Genomic DNA, 19,459 nt, shown 5'->3' with positions numbered 1-19,459 from the left:
GTGGCCGAAATTCTCCAAGCCGTAAGTCCTAGAATTTGGGGGTTGTGGTGCCATACCTGGCCGTGATCTTGGGAGAGGAGATCATTTGCCACGGGAAGGCAGCAATAAGTATGATGGGACATTTGAAGAAGTCTCGTGAACCACGGTTGCCGTGGCCACCATAGCGCTATCAGTATGCAGTCTGTACCGTCCCGAGCAATTTTGAGTAGAGATCGGGTAATTAGGGGGGTTCGTGGAAAAAGATAATGAAGAGGACCCCTCCAGCTGTGGAGGAAAGCATCGTTGCCTCTCCTGGTGTAAAAGAGAGGGCATTTCGAGTTGTCCTTCGTAGCAAAAACATCAACTTTTGGAGTCCCGAAGCATGCAAAGATGCGATGCAAGTAATGCGGATTGAGGGACCATTCGTGGTCATCTATGCAAATCCTGCTGAGAGAATCGGCCAAGACATTCTCTATCCCTGGAAGATGAATGGCAGTCAGGTAGATGCTGTTTTTGATGCACCATTCCCAAAGAAGTATGTCTATGCGACACAGACGGAGACATCTGGTACACATCTGGTAGAAAACTGTGGCCATATTGTCGGTTGTGATGTGGACATATCAGTTGATTACAGATGGAAGGAACGATTGAAGAGCCCTGTGAACAGCTATGAGTTCTAGGCAGTTTATGTGCAGAGACGAGCACCTATGAACTGTAGGTCCTGAGTTGGGGTGAGGTGAGATTTGGTAGCATTCACACACAGGCCCAGGGAGCCGAGAAGAGAGAGTGTTGTTTTGAAATTCTTCGCCAGCTGATGTGCTGTGGGAGCGGTGAGCAACCAGTCGTCTATGTACGGGAACACTGGAACGTTGCGAAGACGCAGAGCAGCTGCGACTACTGCCATGCACTTCGTAAACACTCTGGGGGCGGTGCACAGCCCGAACGGGAGGGGTTGGCACCAGGAAATATCGTGAGTAGAAACCTGTCCCCCGAAGGTGAGGAGGAACAGGTTCTGTGGCACAATGAAGATCTTGAGCTTCCACAATCAAAAGCACAACATCCACCACAGAATCTATTGAAGATTTCAATTCCCCTTCGTCTTAAAGAAAATAGCCCTTTCATTTTGTTGTGGACATAAAATTATGGCCCTGAGAAAATTGAAAGCGTTTCTGTTGAGGGAAATCAATTTTCTCACGGGCACTTCTGTCCAATACGTCGCAGCCATCCCCTGGATAATCAAGCCAAACTGCAGCAAGTCTGGCCCAGCACAGAGCAGGGAAATCTCTCTCCAGCCCGACAGGCCGGGAAGACAAGAAGGGCGGCTGCTGCATTTGAGAAAGGCTTCCCTCTGGTCAAGCGTTCCCAAGCACCAAGAGCTTTATTTTTGGAACTGGTTGCCTGAAACATTACGAATGGTGCTCTAAGCTTTGCTCTTTGTGGACAGAATAGCCTTCGGCCAGCAGCGCCCACCTCTTCTTCCCCAGCAGGATCAGTGCAGCCGCGCTTCTGGCCAGGCTTCCAGGGCTCACTCGCAAGTCTGCTTTTCTGTAAAACGAATCACTAAGCAGCTCACAAAAATGAGAACTAGAGCAATTCCCAACAACTTAATGCAAAGCAACAACTGCATCAGCAGAAAGCCAGGAAAATATTTTTTTAAAAATTATCCTCAAAAGTAGACCCAAAAAGATGGTTGGAAGTTGAATGACTCAGAAGGGAGGGAGGGAGTTTCATGCCTTTGGGGCTGCTACAGAAAAGACCCTGCTTCTTATGGACTCCTATTTGGCACCACATAAGCTCGAACATGAAGGAAGACCTTACTGGCAGATTGCAAATATCAGGGAAGAAAATATGGGCAGATGTGGTCCTTGAGGAAATGTGAGCTCCAGGCTGCTGAGGCTCAAAGCAACACTGTGAACTGAGCTTGAGGGGAAAACTGGGGGCCCAGTAGATGAAATAGGATCACTCTGGTTCCCCTGCTAATAACCAAGCAGCGTTTTGCGCCAGTTGAAGTTTAGGGGCAGCATTCAAGGGCTCCCCCACCCGGAGGGTGTCACAGGGCCCAGCCTGGAAGTGTATGGCAGTGGCCAGGCCCCTGTACCTGCCCTGCCAGCTTCAGGCACCTCAGCAGCCTCCTAGAATTGCTGGAAAGCACTGCAGGGTCCAAATGCCCCCAAGCACAGAGACTGGCCCTTCCATGTACAGCTGGGCACGTCTCGGAAGCTCCCCTGAGAGACCATGGGGGCCCTGCTGCCCTGCCTTCCCTAGGTGGAGCTCAGAGCAGGCACCACTGTCCACAGGCCACTTCATCCATCCTTCAGGAGCACATTCAGAGCCCCCCCCATCTCCCCCCTGTTGACAAAAGCGATGATGGAAGAGGGACAAGGAAACCTCCCCAATGCTGGCCAGGTATGACTGTGGCCTGCCTCTCTCTCTCCTTCCTTCCTTCCTTCCTTCCTTCCCTCCTCCCTTCCTTCCCTCCTTCCTTCCCTCCTCCCTTCCCTCCCTTCCTTCCTCCCACCCTCCCTGGGCCTTTCTTAAGTGTGATGTGATTTTTCTGCCACCCAAAATGTCCAAGCACACATGGAAATCAGAGACCACATTTGGGGGGCTGTCCTGAAGCCACCGAGATTGTTCCATCAGGCTAGTTCTATAATCCCTGCAGTCTCTGTGTTGCTCCTTCATGAGGGTGAGATTCTTTGGCAGGAAGGTGGTTTTGTCTGTAGCAGCTGATCTGTCATGCTAAAGAGGCTTCTTACGACAGCTGGACTGCTCAGTGCTGTGATGGTTGAATGTTTCATCCTCTGGAAAAGATGCTATTTCTCACAGACCACCACCATATTCCAACATTTCCTCAACCTCTCAGAACCGTCTGTAGTACTTTGTTCCTGTAATGAAGGCATCCATGTCCACAATTCTGGAAGTCACAAAGCAGGTCTCTTCCTTCAAAATCTTTGTGCCTGAGATGCACAGTTAGAGTGTGGCTGGCTAAGCAGACCCTGTATTCAACTCAGCCAGCAAAGAGAGTCTTTCACCCTGCTTTCGCACCAACCGAAAGCACCCACAGATATCTGGGTTTGCTCAGAAGCAGCAGCCTTCTTGTCCTAGCAAGGGAAATGCAAGAAAACTTGCCTTGAAGAAAAGGAGATAAAGTCTGGGCTTAAGGAGCATTCCCATCCCACCCCCGCCCAAATTAAGTCACTGTCCCCTTGTCAGTAATTAATCTTTCCTAGCAAATACATTTGTTCAGGTCAGGAAGAGATTCTTTTCAGGAGCATTTGCTAACTTGTTCATGATGTTATCAATAATCAAAAAGGGAACATTAATCACACATTCACAACATCTGTTAGGACAAAGAACGAACACACCTCTTAAGAGCAATAGCACAGCTACTCCAAAAGTATGTTTTATGGTTGTGATTCATTATTGTGAACAAATACTAACCTGTCACACACTGCAGCCAGCCTCAGCTATGTTTTCAAAACTTCACCTTATCAGTAGGGACATCTAGTCAGCAGGTTAATAGACCAGATCGGATCTGGACCATGTCCATTGCTAATGATAAGAATCCAATCAGGACTCTTTGGGGCATTTATAAGCAGCTGGAAGCCTCCCAGTCTCACAGCTATTCTGAGAGCAGCCCTACCTGGGAAGCAGGCAGAGCAACTGAGGTGAGCCCCAGGGGTGTCATCCCACCAGAACAGGTAGCCTCTCTTCCCACCAAGCAGGAAAATGAAGGTGGAGATTTCTATGCAGAGCATTTCCACTTGCTGGCAATCGCTGAACAACCCCACTGGATGTGGGAGGGTTTACTCATTCTAGGTATGGTTCTTTGGGGCTGTGTGTGGTAGGCCTGGGCAAAAACTTGGCTTGCACACCCTGGCAGAGTGGAGTGAAGAACAGAACCAGAAGAGAGAGAGAGAACAGATATTCTCCTGATTCTCCCCAAAACTGGCTTTGAAAACTGGACCAGGGGTGGGGGGTTGGGAGACAGAGAGAGCAGCAGAGGCTCCGAGGAAGGAAGATGCTGGGGCAAACTAGGGCACCGGCTTCCTGGGTGTGGCAAATTGGGTTCCCCTCATGTGACTCAATGACATCATCAGGGTGGGGGGGCATCAGAAGTTAGCCTTGCCAGACAGTCTAGGGCTGGCCGTGGCTACAGTTTCTCATGACTGGCAGAACTGTGAGGGAAGATGGGAAAGAGGCTGAGCTCCAGCTTTGCCTGCTCAGGAGCAAGAAGGGAAAGAGCTTCCCTGCCCTGGGAGAGTCAAGAGCAAAGAATACACCCACCCCTCATCCCTGCAGGCAAGACGCAGACACAGATGGAGGCCCTGTGCACATCTTTAGCATGTTGCTTTTATTGTAGTTTATTGGCTACGATTCTCACATCTTGTTTGGACACACATCCAAACAGAGAAAGGCAGGCAGTGCCCCCCCGCCCCGCCAATATACACTTTGAACTAGATAAGAGTTTTTCAAAACTTTTTATTTTAAAATTTTCAGCAGGTAACTGCACACTCTGAACACAATCAAAGGCCCAGAACCCGCCATGGGGGTTTGCAGTAAATACAGAGAAAGAAGAAAGTACACAGCTAATGTTGACAGTACTACCAAATAAACTACTTCTCTTCACACATAAAGTATTGTCTTATTGTTTTGATAAGTTAAAAAAAAGGGTAAGCATGTTTGGGCATTGACACAGGATCTACATAAAGAATAAAATATTTGGAATATGTTTAGGATTATCCACTCCTTTAACCTGTGATGACATTTTAGCCATAGACATAACCTCCTTGATTTTGAATGGTAGCTAACTGTAGCCATTTTTTTATTCTTACATGCCCTAGCCTTTAAAAATGTGGCTGCCACCAAGAACAAATTAAGAAGCTTAATTTTTAAAGCCATCAGTATACAGGTACTCTAGCAAAAGGGTCTCAGTTGTAAAGAAACGGATGCCTCCATCCAGACATGTTTTGTATTATGTACTTTTATCAACGTGCAAGACCATTGGAGCACCACTATGGATGAGACCGTAATTAAAAAAAAAAAACAATTTCCCTACAAAGGAAGCTGCTTCTGGTCCGTGAGAGATAAAGGTGGAGTCTAAATGGAGCAAGTAATCTCAGGGACAGCTGTGGTGCAACCCGTCAGGTGTCAAACACCAATGAGTGAAAGTTGCTGCGTGTTTACAGAAGAGGAGGTGAAGCGAGCGAGGGGCAGGCAAGAGCTGGGCCTTCTTGTCATTCCAGGCCTGCGTGCCTTGAGCTGGTTGTGTTCTTAGCCATGGATTCAGGCTCTCTCCTGGGTGTCAGGAGGGCATCATGGCAACAGGACAGAGAAGCAGGGAGCCTGCTGAGGAGCTCATGAGAGGGGCTCCGTGGAGCCAACGGGCTTTGCACAAAGCCAAAGAACAGGCTGGAGACAACCAACGAATGAGCCACCTGATGGCTCCCTTTCTGCCTTCTCTTCTGGGCTTGCTGGGGAAACAATACTGTCTGCTAGCACATTTTACAAGAACACACCTTGGACATCCAAGGATGTGGCTTCTTCTCACCTGAAAAACAAAAACATGCATTGTGCATTTGATCATCCTTGGCTTTTTGATCACTTTTGCATCTTTTTAAAGTGGGTCAACTAATAAGATGCCAGTGATAGCCTTAAAAAATGATTTGCAGTTGAATTGCAGATAAGTGTTACACAATTGTGCGCCTTCCACACAGGTCAAGACATGAGTGCTAATTTGCTGAGATCAATAATGCCAGTATGCGCCACCAACCACCATCCTCTCTTCTGCGCAGCTCACAGCAGGGCCAAAGAAAACCCCTGCTTGCAAAGGAAGTGTTTGTGCACTAGAGGAGGGGTTGCTTCATTCAAAGAGGCAAAAGAATCCAAAAGGCATCCTTGCAAAGGAGCGGGGAAGGGGGCAAGAGTGGACACAGGCCCTGGATTTCTCTCCTCAGGCAGCTCAGTTGCTTTTCCATTGGTAATGGATAAACATGTTTAATTTTTGTCAATTGCCAGCAGCCTTAAAACTCTGATCCTTCCAGTGCAGTCTGGCTACTCGGGTCTCTTCCATGCTCCACATTTTCCTCAACGGGATGCTGGAGACGGCAGCAGAGACACTCCACCCTCAGGACCAGATTAAACCCTTTGGAGGCCTCACGGCAGTCAAAATCTCAAGGTTTTTTTTTTGCAAATTACTGTATCTCAGCGTTGGAGTGGCCCCCGCTGCAGCCTGCAGGCCCCTTCTCAACAGCCCCTTGGACAAAGCTGCAGGGGAGAGGGAGAGAGAGGCAAGCTTGGCATCAGCTGCACCAGGCAAGTCAGTTGCTAGCTGCAAGGGCAGGCTGGGAGGGCTGCAAGCGGGGGGGGGGGGAGCTGGCCCGGGGCTGCTAGAGGCGGGGGGGGGGGGCCGTAGGCCAGTGCCTACTTGGTCTAACTCTTAATCCAGCCCTGCCCACCCTTGCCTGGATGATGGATGGTTTGGGAGGCAAGCAGCAACCAGACAGGCTCACTTCAGATGGGGCGGGGGCTCCTGTGACCAAATGCTGCTCAGAACACCTGGCTCTGCACTTGGAGGAAGGACAAGCACAGGCCCCCTTCCTTCTCTTGTCACCCTACGGGGAGGGGAGGGGAGGGGTCTTCTTCTTTGAACTCCCAAGTAGCGGCTAGTGGACAGCTCAGGCCTCAGAGAGAACTGGTCCCCCTCCCCATCTGCAGGCTTCTGGCAGACTCCCTATCAATCAATCAATCAATCTTTATGAAAAATGGTCCTCAACCAGCACAGAATAAAAAAGGTTCATATACCCCAATTTAAAAAAAAACAACTATTAATAATTTTAGTATTTAAAACCTAATAATAAAATATTTAAAACCACAATTTTAACATTTCTTATTTATCTATTCATTGGCGTGACTCCCCAGGCCAAGTGTTAGCAGAAGAGGAGGGTGCAGCTCCACCCCTTCCCTCTCAGAGCTGCTTCAGAGGACCCAGGGAAGTGGCAGAGGCTGGGGAGGTGGGGGGCCTTGGCACAGGGAGGCCAAGAAGCAGGGGCGGGGTGGGGGGGTTCTGCCCCTGCTGGCTGCTGGGCTTTCACTCTGCCCTGGCACTTGCCTGCCTGCCTGCCTGCCATGAGGCAACCTGCAGCTGCCTGCTCTCCTCCGGCTTCCCTTTTCAAACCAGGGATTTTGTCCAAAGCATCTGAAGAGCATCAGAAGAGCCCTGCTGGGTCAGACCAGTGAAGGAAGGCCCGAGTCCAGCCTCCTGTCTCTCACAGGGGCCAGTCAGTCCCTCTGGAGGTTCAGCAACACGGCATGGATTCAGATGCGTGTAAATTAATGTCTCCTTTTTTCCATCCTGACCCTACCACCCATCATTCTCATTGGATGCCCTCAAGTTCTTGGGGGGGGGGGGAGAGAAAGTTCTCTTTCTTGGCTCTCTCCACCCCATGCAGAATTCTACAAACCTCTTCCATGAACCTCCCCCACCCCTTAGTTGTGTCTTTTCCGGACTGAGAAGTCCCAGCAGCCTCTCCTCCCTTTCCTCCTGGGGAAGGGGCTCCAGCCCCCAAATCTCCTGGGTCGCCCTCCTCCTCTGTAGTTTCCCCAGCCCTGCAATGTCCTTCTGGAGATGCAGTGGCCAGAACTGCACACAGGATTCCAAGCGAAGCAGCACCAGGTCTATCCAGGGGCCCTGCAAAACTGGCCTCTTTATTCTCAAGCCCCTTCCTCATAGCCCCTCTTCCACCACTGCAGGCAGCCCAGGGGCCTGCCACTTTCCATGAGCTGTCCCCCACAGGCGGCCCTGGGATCTTCCCCCCTCTCCGTCTCAGCAAGTTTAGCCCCCACTGGCCCTCTGGACACAGCCAGCATTCCTGGCTCTGACTCCAAACTGCCCCAGCTGTGGGAGGGGGGACAAGCTCTACAGACTGGACGTGACAAGGAACTAGCAAGCTTTCCAGCCAACTGAGCAGGGGAAAAGATACAAGCCCCAGATGTGGCAACCAATGAAGCCGTGTCTGTCTCTCTTGCTCGGAGCTGATTTCTGACCTGCAACCTGGGGGTCACGTTAGAGCCCTAGCCGGCTCTCTTTCCTCTTCACACTCGCCTGGCCATTGATGCCTCCTGTCCATGGATCAATATGAGCAATTCTTGGAGAAATGCAATGTTGCCATGACAACCGGGCCACAAATTCTCAGTGGGAAGCTGCTAGGCCCAGCAAGGGCTCTCTGGAGATTTCCCAGCCTATGTAGAGTGACTGGATGGAGGGAAAGCCAGAGGGAGTCTGCCACAAAGGTAATGATGGTGGCAGCAAAGGCAGATGCTGCTCTGATTTCAAGCTCTGAGGACTTATCTTTCCCCAGCCCCTTCTTGCTGCTGCTGCATTCACAGCCTCCCTGAAATGCCTTTGGATGCGTTCGGGGCAGGCCAGGAGGGTGTCTTGGTTTCCTGGGCCAATGTCAGAGAAGGGGGGAAGACTGGCTCCAGCTCACCTCTGCTCACAGCTGCTCTGGAGCAGGCAAGGACTCCTCTTTGCCTCGGTCCAGGAGGGACCACAAGACAGAGAGACATCTGCATTCTTCTCCAAAGGGAACCAGACAGTGGGCTGGCCACCACTGGCTTTTCTGGACAATGTGAAGCAGGAAAATGAGTCTGCAGCACAGCTGGCTGACTGTCCCTCCATCCCTGGCCTGGCACAAATCCAGCCTGGTGCTTCCCCCTCAGCCAGGCCTCCAGCCACCACCCTCATCAGGCCAGAGCAGGGGAACCACAGCAAGAGCTCCCTCTGGAGCCCAGTCTTGCAACCACAGGCCTGACCTGAGAGGGCTCTGGGGAGCTGACAGGGATGCAGGGGAGGATCAAGGATGCCCGGCTGGCAGCAGTAGCCCTCCTGGGAGCAGAAGGGGCTGCCGGACTTGGGGGGCTCTTAGCTAAGCTGAGAGGCCACGGGGGTGGGGGGGGAGGGATGGCTCCAAGCAGTGATGTCCAGCACACAGAGATGCTGGAGAAGAAGAGACAAAGAAGTGACAGGCAGCCCTTCCAGTCAGTGGCAAGTGCTGTTCCACGGATCTCTCCCCCCCCCACACGGTCACTAAACCCTCCCTGGAGCACTGCTGGTCAGAAGGAACAGAAAGAAGCCCCTTGGAGCAGCTGGAGGGTCCCTGGGCCCTTGCATCATCCCACCTCCCCCACTTCAAGAGGGCCAACCATGGCACCAGGGAACTTTCTGGGCCTTGGGCTCTGTTCTGCCTGGGGGTGGGAATGGGCATGAAAGGAACTCCCCCCGCACCCCTGCCCCGGGACAGGGCTGGAGAAGAAGTGATGGCCCCACTCACAAGGTCCTGCTGTGCTTACCTCGGTTATCTGGCCCTTCCAAGATGTTTTGCTCATCAGAGACGTCTTCTCCTCCTGGGAAGATTTCAGGGGATGGAGAGCTGTCATGCTGCACAACAGGGGTTGCAGCTGGAAAGAAACCCGTTTGTTACTCGTGAGTCAACGGTCTATTTCTATACCCATCGTACCTTTTGTGTGTGTGTTGCGGGGTGTGGGGGGTGGTTCCTCCCCATCATTGCAGCTGTCCTCTTTCAGCAGCATCTTTGGCCAGCTTGCAGAGGGAAGACTACATGCATTTTATTTGATGCTCAGCAATTAGCCGCCTGTTATATTCTGGGAGCAAAGCACATGTATTGAGACCGAAAAGCATCCTCTTTCCATACTGGCAGAGGCCGCCACTGTTCCAGCAGGTATTAATTGTCCTGCAACTGCCAGAATCCCACCAGGGCCTCGATCACTGGCCTGTGGTCCTTTATGCTCAGCGGCTGCTGGGGGCAGGGAACAGGGTCACTTTCTCCAGGTGTTTTGAACGGGGGTGGGGGGGCCCTCCCTCCTGGGACTGCTGGGCTTGAGCAGGCTGCCTCTGCCAGGCTGGGGGAGGGATGCCCTGAGAGGGTGCTGGCCATTCTCCCTCGCTGCCTCCCTCCCTCCCTCCCACATGGGTCTTGGTTAAACCACTTCTGTTCCCCTGTAGTCAAAGCAGAATGTGGCCAGTAATGATTAGATCAACAGAAGTGGCCAGGATTTAAACCCCCCAGAAGAGCCCTACAACTGCTGGAGTTCCATGGCTGGACTTTAAAAATGGGGCCTGTGCGCAGAATGAGAAGGAAAATGGCTCTGTGGGTGAGTGTGAGAGAGAGACTTAGCAAGAAGAACCTGGCCAATCTCTGCTCCCCTTCAAGGGGACTCTAATCTCTTTGGAGGCCGGATGGGGAATCTGCCTAGAAATGCTCCCATCTTCCCTTTGTGAGCTGAAAGTGATGAAATGTGCTGTCTGAGCCAACTGGGTCCCAGGCTGCAGCCCCTCCACCCCACCCCCCTCCTCGTGAAGCATGGCGGGCATTTATCACATCTCCTCCCAGACAAGTTATTGAGCTGTCTGTGAAGAGCAGGAAGGGTTCCCGAAGAAGGTGGCTGCTTGAGGCCCTTGATTGATGGAGGGAGACGGGGCAGAGCTGCTCCTGCTGCTGCCTGATGGCCTCTCTGTGCAATGCAGGGGAGGAGGAACCCAAGGCCTTCTGCTGCCTGCCGGGACCCCAATGGCTGCCAGAGCAACAGCTGCTATGTTGCAGCCCAGAGAAAGGCTGCCCCTGGCTCATCCCACCCCCCAATGCACACAGTTCACCTCTCCAGCAGCTACCCGCTGTGGCTGCTTCACTGCAGAGAGTTCCCAAGGATGGCAGACGGGCCTGGCCCAAGCAGCACCAATAGAAAGCAAGGGCTGGAGGGTTCAAGGAGGAGGTGCCAGAAACACCCCCCCCCCCCGTTGCTGCACAAGACCCTCCTGACATCCAGGGGTGGGGTGGGGGGCTGCTGGCCTTTCCAAATGCAGGCCTGGATCTGCCTTGAAGCGACTTTCAAGCAGGACCTTGTACCTGAATGGTATCAGAAACAGGTCAACACAGATAATTTAAAGGGATTTCACTCAATCTAAAAGGAAAAAAAATTCATGGGAGTTTTCTTCAGTATTCCCCAAAATTTGTCAGAGAGTCTGGGAAAAAACACAAAAAATGCCCCCCCCCCCCCCAGGCCTTCACATCTCTATGCAAGCCTAACATTTAGAGTGGGGAGAGAGCTGTGCAGCGGCATCCAGAACTTCTGGTTTCCTTGCATGGTTTGAATGAGAGCCGTGGACCATCTTATCCTCTGTAATCTTGTGGGCAGATGAGGCTGCTGTGGCGCCTGCACAATTGGATTGTGTGTAAAAATACACAACAAATCTGATTTCTGCTGCATTAAGGAGTTCTATGGTAAAATATATGAAGAACAAAATAAGGGAAGGTTTTACAGAGCCTTCTAGTTTGCTTCCTTCAATACTTGACCACTAATCTTAGAGAATATTGGATCAAGGTACAGCTTTAAGTGAATGTCTACAAGACGATACAGTAGCCAAGTTAAGCCACGGGTTAGATGGTAAGGTACAAAATTGAGTTGTATCCCTTTATAGGGAAGAAATGTAATCTGAAGCGTGAGTGCATCCTGGTGTCACGCAGGGGCCCATTCTACCGGAAAGCCGGTCAAGCCAGGCAAGTGCCTCCACCCAGCCCTCGCAGCATTGAGCCAGCCTGCCCAAAGCAGTCGGCAGACCTCTCCTCTCCTCTCCTTGTATGGGAAAGCTGCCTAGAGCCACATCAGGAAGTGATGCTCCATAAGGTACCTGGGAGACCTTCACCAGAACTCAGGCAAGAGTTCAGACATATCCGTGTCAAACTCATCTGAAGGAAAGCAGAACCCCCACAAAAGAAAGGAGAGTCCGGCTTTACCTCTTGCTGAGACTTAGTTTTTCCTACTGGGGTGGTGACCTAAATCTGATTCGTGGATACAATCATCCATTTCTTCCCATGCCCAAATATCAGAGACTTTCCCTCCAAGCTGTGGTGTACAGCTGTGTTTGAGAAGGTGCATCTTTTTAAGAGTGGAGCATCTAAAATTCACATACTTCCTTGCATGATGTCTTACTAGCACTAAAGAGACCAATGCTACCCGTCTGGAATGTCCTAGCCATGTCCAGATTTGCAGCAGGATTTCTGAAATGTAAAGCCAATTTCTTCCCAAGTGATCTGAAATCGAAACACACAGAGGCTACTAACCTTTCCTGTTTACTTAGTGGTAAATCCTAGTAAAAGGAGGGAGGGACTTAATCCCATAGAAATGCTTGCAATCTGCATTGCATCTTGCATTGACTTCCTTCCAAGTAAATTTGTGTAGGAGTGGGGTGAAACAGAGCAAAAGGGAGTGAGGATCCAGTGTAAACAAAAAATAATCACACACAAAGCTTCCATTTTGGCACGATGACAACAATCTCGCTAAGAGATGTCAGTGTTCTTTATGTCTTAAAAAAGGGACCTTTTTTAGATTCCTGGAACGAATACAGGCTGGTAACCAATTTTCCTGACAGACACATCCACACCATGAGATTATAAATTAGCCATCACAAAGAAGGCTCACTAAGAAAATTGAATGTAAACTTCAGGTCACTTAATTTTAAGGCTCAGCTAATGGGCTACAGAAAATTGGATATCACTTTGCAACATAAATTCAGAATCAGACTTTCCTGCCCATAAACATGAGCAGCATTAAAAGTTACAGCAACTCGCTCTGTTGTAAAATGAAATGATCTAACCATAAAACTCATTTCCACTCTGTGGATTTTTCCACTAGCAAAGCATAAAGACTCCACATTTCATGATCTGAAGGTATAAAATGGGAACAATCACATTTCGAGTATAAATGTGATCTCATTGAAAAATATAAACCCTGGGGACATTGGCTCATTTCCATATGATTTGTAGTTCACTGACAGTACCTATGAAATGATGCCCTGGAACCATTTTGAACACCTGCAAAGCAACATCCCTTGTTGTGTTCATCACTGGAGCAAGGAGAGAATCAGCTGCCGCCCCAGCGGAGGAGGACGACTGCAGGAAGCAGCAGCAGCAGGGGCGGGGGGGGGGGCAGGATTCACAGGGGGCAGGTCAGGCCTCCTTCCTCTGTGCAAAGAGCGAGCGAGCGAGAGAGGAACTTACCTAGCCCTGGTGGGCTCTTGGGCGCTTCCGGCAGTTCCCCATTGGGCACCTCCTGGCTTGCCTTTGCTGGCCCGTGACCATTGGGCAGCATATTCTGCAGGCTCCTCTGGACTTCAGCCAGCAGTGCTGCTTGCATGGCCTCCACCACCTGCCAGAGGGAGACCGACTAGTGGGTTGCTGGGGGTGGAGAGAAGGGCAGCCCTCCTTCTGGTGCCACCAAGCCCAGCATATTCTCCTGCATCTTGGCAGGTTAAGGCCACTTACAGTAGAAGCAAAAACATTCTTTAAGACCTCTGGGTGGGAAGAACAGGAGTGTGTTAATGGGCCCTCTCCCTCCCGCTCCCCCAGTCAGAAAAAGTCCTCTCAGCATCATGCGAAGGGGCTCTTGGGCCTTTGTCTCAGCCCCAGAGGGGCGGGGGGGGGGCGGGGCTGGCAGGTGCTCTTGGCACAATGGGTGGGTTTGGGACAACCTGCCCAGGGGAAAAGAGTGCCCAATCCCCAGTTGGGAGCAGGGTTTGGAGGCCCTCTCCCCCGTCTCAGGGTCATCTGAAAGCAGGGTGGGTGGGTGGGTGAGTGGAAATGTCTGCTGGGCACTCCATTATACCCTATGGAGACTGATCTCCATAGGCTATAATGGAGATTCAATCTGTGGGCATCTAAGGCTTGGGGGTGCTGGTTTTGGGGGGTGCTGTGGGCATCTAGGGCTTGAGGTAGGGCATCAGATTTTCAGCATAACATCCAATGCCTCTCCTCAAAAAACCCTTTAAGTTTCAAAAAGTTTGGACCGGGGGACCAAATCTATGAGCCCCAAAAGAAGGCACCCCATCCCCCACTCTTTTCAGTGGAGGGAAGGCATTTAAAAGGGTCAGAACTCCCTTTGGGGTTCAATCGTGCTTGTCATAACCTTGCTCCTGGCTCCACCCCTAAAGTCCCCAAATATTTCCTGAGCCAGCCCTGGCACCCTCTCCGGCCTGCAAGAGGGCAACACTGCCAGCAGGGCCCCCTCCTTCCCTCTCCTGGGGAGGGCAGCCAAAGCAGAAGACCCCATTGAGCGAGCGCTGGCCCTTGGAGCCAGGAGACCCAGTGCCCCCCCTCTCCTCCCCACGCCCAGACAGCTGGGAAGGCCCAAAAGGTTGGGCTCAGCATTCAGTCCCTCCCCTTCCCGTGGCAGGCAGGTGGGGGGGAGAGGGGCCTCCCTCCTGGTAGGTGGGCTGGCCAGGACTCCGCCACAGGCAGCCTCACAGCCCAGAGCCCTCCCTCCCTCCCTCCCTCCCTTCTCTTCTCCTTTGGCACTCAGCAGCAGTGCCAGGGGTCCAAAAGGACTGAGAGGCCCCCGTGCCCTACCTCAACGGACTGGTCTCTCCAGCAAGAAATAAGCTTGACCAGTGAGATATTCTCAGCATCACAGACAGGAAATCCAAAGGTGCCTGGAAACATGCAAAGCAGGCCTGGTAAGAAAGCAAGCAGGTCACCCAGAGGGCGTCCAGTGGGGCCAGCTGCAACTAAAGAACTCTAAGAGTTCCGGCCCAGAGCACACTGGAAGGAAGGTTTGTTTGCAGCCTCACCCCACACTTCTGGTCATTCAGTTTAACCAAACTCAAGTCATGGGGCGCCTGCGGAGTCCTAGGATGTGGGGTAGGGGGGTAGGAGAGGTTGTGGGATGTGTTCTGGGACTTCCATGCTTCCCAGGCATGTGGGGGGAGCCTGACTCCGACGAGGGCCACTGTGCAAGGAGAAGGGGTTCAGCCAGCCCTCCTCCATTTTCCTGACCTGAAATAGCATAGGGGAGCTTTCACTCCAGAATCAGGCAATTTGTGCTTTCAGCCTGACAATCCTTGACCTGAGGTATTTCTGCAAAGATCTGAGCCACACAGCATCTACCTTAAAGATCTGCCCCCCCCCCCCCTGGTAAATGGTAAATGGGTTCCCTTGTTCAGGATTCAGGACAAGTCACTACTTTGCATAAACAAAGGGCATTAACCACTCAAAGGACAAATGCTACGATGAGCTGCAGAGAAAATAAAACCATGGCCATTTGGGCAGCTGTCAGAAGAGTCATGACAGATCTGCTCTGCTTTCCAAAATCTCTTTTCCAACATGTTTGGTTAAGAACAGGCTACAGCAAAAAGCACACAAACTCTTTAGCCCAATAAAAACAACATGTCATTCATCTCTATTCAAAGGAACCTATAGCTGAACGTGAAACCCACACACAGCCTATAATATGAGAAATACATTTTGCCCATCTCTGTAACAGGAATCACTTCAAAGCCATTGATGCCCCTGCACACCTGGGAGACATGCAACCCCTGCTGCAGGTGACAACTGGGAGGGTTTTGCACCACATTAGCAAAGGGACGGTAGCTCAGTGGTAGAGCATCTGCTTGGGAAGCAGAAGGTCCCAGGTTCAATCCCTGGCATCTCCAAAAAAGGGTCCAGGAAAATAGGTGTGAAAAACCTCATCTTGAGACCCTGGAGAGCCGCTGCCAGTCTGAGAAGACAATACTGACTTTGATGGACCAAGGGTCTGATTCAGTATAAGGCAGCTTCATATGTTCATATGTTCACGTGAGTCAGCCTGCAGGACTTCTACAGCCTTTCCTTTCAAGAGGGCCCATCCATCCGGTGGCGCAACGGTGATGAGAATTCCATTTCAGTGCATCACTTCACTTCCCCACACTCAGGGCCGGCCCGCCCACTAGGCAAATTAGGCAGCTGCCTAGGGCGCCGAGAGAGCGGGTGCACTGAATTGGGCTCCCCCGCCCCCACAGTGCCCCAGGCAGCTGCCTAGTTTGCCTGCCTCCTCCACCTGCCTGCCGCCACCCCTCCTTTTCCTTCCCTTCCCTTCCCTGTCCCTTTGCCTCCCCCCCATCATAGCATGCCAGTACCGGCTCCTGACGCAGCGTGCATCTCATCTTTCGGAGAAGGGGGAGGTGCCACGGAGGGGGCGGGCATTGAAGCTGCTTGGGGTGCCATGTGCCCACACTAGATGCAAGAGCAGCTTCTTTTCTCTCTTAGCAACCAAGAGCTTCACATACAGCTAAATGAACCATGCCTTACCCTGTTAAAATCCACTGAGCAAGGCTGGAAAGCAGCTGGAGTGGATGCAGCCAGGGGGAACTGGGACAGGGAAAGGCCAGGCCTGCTCAGCAGCCCCCCAGGGCCAGGCAAAAGGAGCCAGTGCAGGCCAAGCCCACACCTGAGGCTGAGGGGCTGAGAGTCACTGAAGGAAGGAAGGAAGCCCCGAACAGGGGGCCTGGGCCAGTGGGGCTGCCAGGTTTTCTGAGCTGGTCCAGCATGGCTTGTCTGCAGCCCATGGATCCCTGGCCTCTTCTGGACCACCAGCTTCCACTTCAGAGGGGACTTAGAGGGGGGAGTGGGGACTTACTTAGGGATCCAATCTACCCAGTCCCAGCATAATGGCGCTTTACATTCTCATGGCTCTCCTCTTGAGATATTTGGAACTTCCTTGCTTAACCTCCTTAGAAGCTGGCCAAGCATGGCTGTGGGGATTCTGTGGGCAAAATATCTTCCTTCTGTTCTGAGCTGAATTCTAAAGTGAGAATGAAAAACCAAAGCCACACTGCAGCTGGGGAGTGAGATGAGGCATATCGGAGGTGACGTCAGAGGGCACCGAAAGCTCTGGTGGAACAAGAGGTTGGATCGGAGCCGAGTGTGTGGAAACCGACGCCATCGATGTCGCTATAGCGGTCGAAGTGGTGGCCTTCGGGGAAGTCATCAGAGTCGACCTTGTCGGATCACAGGATTTCTTCGGGGACGAATCGGTATGGCAAGACTTCTTCGAAGCCTTGTGGCTGGTATCAGAGTGCTTGGATGGTCTCTTGTCAGACTTACGCTTCTTGTGAAGTTGAGGAGCAGCTGACGCAGTCGAATCTCCTGCTCGGTGTGGGGAAGGTGGCGAAACAGAGCTGGGCATAGCCCGAAGAGATTTTTCGAGCAGGAAACTTTGAAGTCTGGCCACTCAGTTTTTTTGTGCCTGTTTACCGAAGCTGGCGCAATGAGGGCAAGTATCCACCCGATGAGCTTCACCCAAGCAGAAAAGACAGTACAAATGTCCGTCTGAAGTAGGGATTTTAGATCCACACCTCCGACACTTTTTGAAAGTAATTTTCCCTTCCATACACTCCGGACAATGGAGGGGAGGGAGGGGAGAAAAATAGGGAAAGGAAAGTGCAGAAACAAGGGCTATTTTTTTTTTAAATTTCATAAGGATGAAAAATGATAAAAGAAAGGTAAGAGAAAAAGGAGAATACGATACCAAACAGGAGAAGACGAGCTGAGGAGAGAGGAACGCAGCAAGGTAGGTGTTGTCCGGGCGGCAGAAGGGAAGAAAGTGAGTGGGAATGGTGCCTCCTGCTCGCTCCAGGCATGTGCAGTCGATGCCTGCTCCCCAGGGCGAACAGAAAGCGCGCCAAAAAACGCTCTAGGCGAGCTACTGGAGACTCCGAGGTATGGATCCGTTGCCTGTGGCAAGACCCGTGAGTGGGACTGCACAGAGACCACGATGAAGATATAAACCTTCTTGGTCTTAAAGGTGCCTTAGTGGACTCAAACTTTGTTCTCACTTTTACTCCTGTATGAGCTTTTGTGAGCTCACTTCTTCAGACACAATACAATTGTTGCTAGTCTTCAAGGGGCCACTGGACTCCCTTTTTCCCCATAAAAAATACCCACACATTTTTGTTTCCTCCCTTCTTTTCCCCAGGCTGTTACAGGAAAGGGCCAAGAGAATTACCGCAGGGAAGATTTCTTGACCACCCAGCTGTGTGATTATCTCCTTCTTAGGGGGGAGCAGTTCCTCCATCCTATCTCCAGCCAGCAAATTAAAGGTTCAGTATTCAGCTGTGAGGGTTAGTAGAGCACCCTCCCCAAATGCAGGCTTTTCTGCTCCCCCCGGAAAGCAGTGGGCCAGCATACAAAGAAGCCTCTTTCTTTTCCTGGCGGGGAAAGTGCAATCAAATCACAGCCAACCTACCAGGCAACCAGAGCTAACCCCACTTAGCCTCGAGGCCTGAGCCATCCAGACCAGGGACTCCCCTTTCCGAGGAGGCTGGGAAACCAATCTGCGGAATGTCTGCCTCCTTCCATCCATCCATCCATCCATCCATCCGGCTGTGCCGTCTCCTGGTACTCACCCTCAGAGGACTCCTCATAGGAGCTGGTGGTCCCAACCGACTGGGCAGCTCTCCACTTGGTGCGGACTGACTCTGCCTTCTGTATGCTGGGCAGAAATGGAAAGAGGAGGATCCACTTCTCCATCAGGCAAGCAAGGAAGCTGAAAGTTGGCAGGCCCACCAACTCCTCCCACCCACCCAGGCCCACAATGGTTGGAGAAGACTGTGAGCCAAAGAAAGGAATGCCCCCCCACATGCCTAAACTGTGGCAGTCCTCCCTCCAGGTGAAGAAGAAGTCCTCCAGAGCATTCTCAATGGCCTCCTTTGGGGGGCTCTGGCAGCCGCAGGCAGACTACATTGTGCCCTGATCACCAGAGCGACTTCCAGAGGCAGCCAGGCCAAGCAACTGCCTCCTTTCCCAGCCCATCTTTGGAGAACAGTGGAAGAGGACCTTCCCACTACTGTGGCCATCTTGTCTCTCCCCACCTGCTCAGGATGGGAGGCAAAGCAGAGAAGGGAGCGGCCTGCTCCTTTCCCAGGCACAATTCCTGTGTGGGGTCTGAGGAGGGGGCTTTGCCTCTGGGAGCCTGGGGCACAGATGTTCTGCACAACTCTTTGCAGAGCACTTCACCTCCGGGCAAGGACAAGCAGCAGCATTATTGGGGGGGGCGGGGAATGGGTTCATGCTCTACCTATTTTAAAGTTGGCCCAGTGGGCAAGCTGGCATTCTGCCTGCCTCATTCTTCTCAGGCTCAGTGGCTGGAGAGTCAGCCCTTCGATGGAGGCCAGAGCCGTGTTCAGTGAAAAGGCTTCAGCCCTTTAGAGTCAAGTTTCAAAATGTGAACCAGGCTACTGTAAAGTGCTCTCTGAGGGGCTGCCCCTGGTGGCTGTTCAGCAGTCAGCTCCTTTTTTGGCTGTGGCAGTGTGCTGAAACTGATGCTAACGAGGTCTTCTTGCCCCTCTACAGGGATCGGATGGGAATAAATCTGTCACAACCAGAAGAAGGCCCTTCGAGCTCCTTGGAAGGAAGAGGAGGGCTTGAATAAAGCAAGCACAATAAACAGCAAGCGGAAACTGTCGTTCCCATTTATACAGCAGAGCGTGAGCCTGGGATTAATTCCTCCAGAGTTGACGTTCCACAGGATGTCGGAACTAGTGACAGTGGCAAGCCCCCGAGTGGCCTGGCCCCCACCGTCCACCTGAGCAACACAGATGCTGCTGCCCACAACAAAGCCCTTCTGCTGCTGCTGAGGGCGGCCAGACAGGTCA

General features: G+C 52.0%; 1 protein-coding gene across 1 annotated transcript in view; it reads right to left on the bottom strand.

The window, feature by feature from the left end:
* Positions 1–1,385: 1,385 nt before the first annotated feature.
* The window catches only part of WDR72 (WD repeat domain 72), a 52,959-nt gene continuing 34,885 nt past the window's right edge, over positions 1,386–19,459 (bottom strand). The window contains 5 exon segments of the mRNA XM_060260002.1: positions 1,386–1,524; positions 5,418–5,530; positions 9,331–9,438; positions 14,400–14,482; positions 18,212–18,297. Coding sequence (XP_060115985.1) covers positions 1,386–1,524; positions 5,418–5,530; positions 9,331–9,438; positions 14,400–14,482; positions 18,212–18,297 — 529 coding nt within the window.

Source organism: Heteronotia binoei, chromosome 19, assembly GCF_032191835.1.
Source record: "Heteronotia binoei isolate CCM8104 ecotype False Entrance Well chromosome 19, APGP_CSIRO_Hbin_v1, whole genome shotgun sequence".
Classification (NCBI taxonomy): Eukaryota; Metazoa; Chordata; class Lepidosauria; order Squamata; family Gekkonidae; genus Heteronotia; species Heteronotia binoei.
The sequence above is the reverse complement of the archived record's forward strand: the minus strand, read 5'-3'. Positions and strand labels throughout refer to the sequence as shown.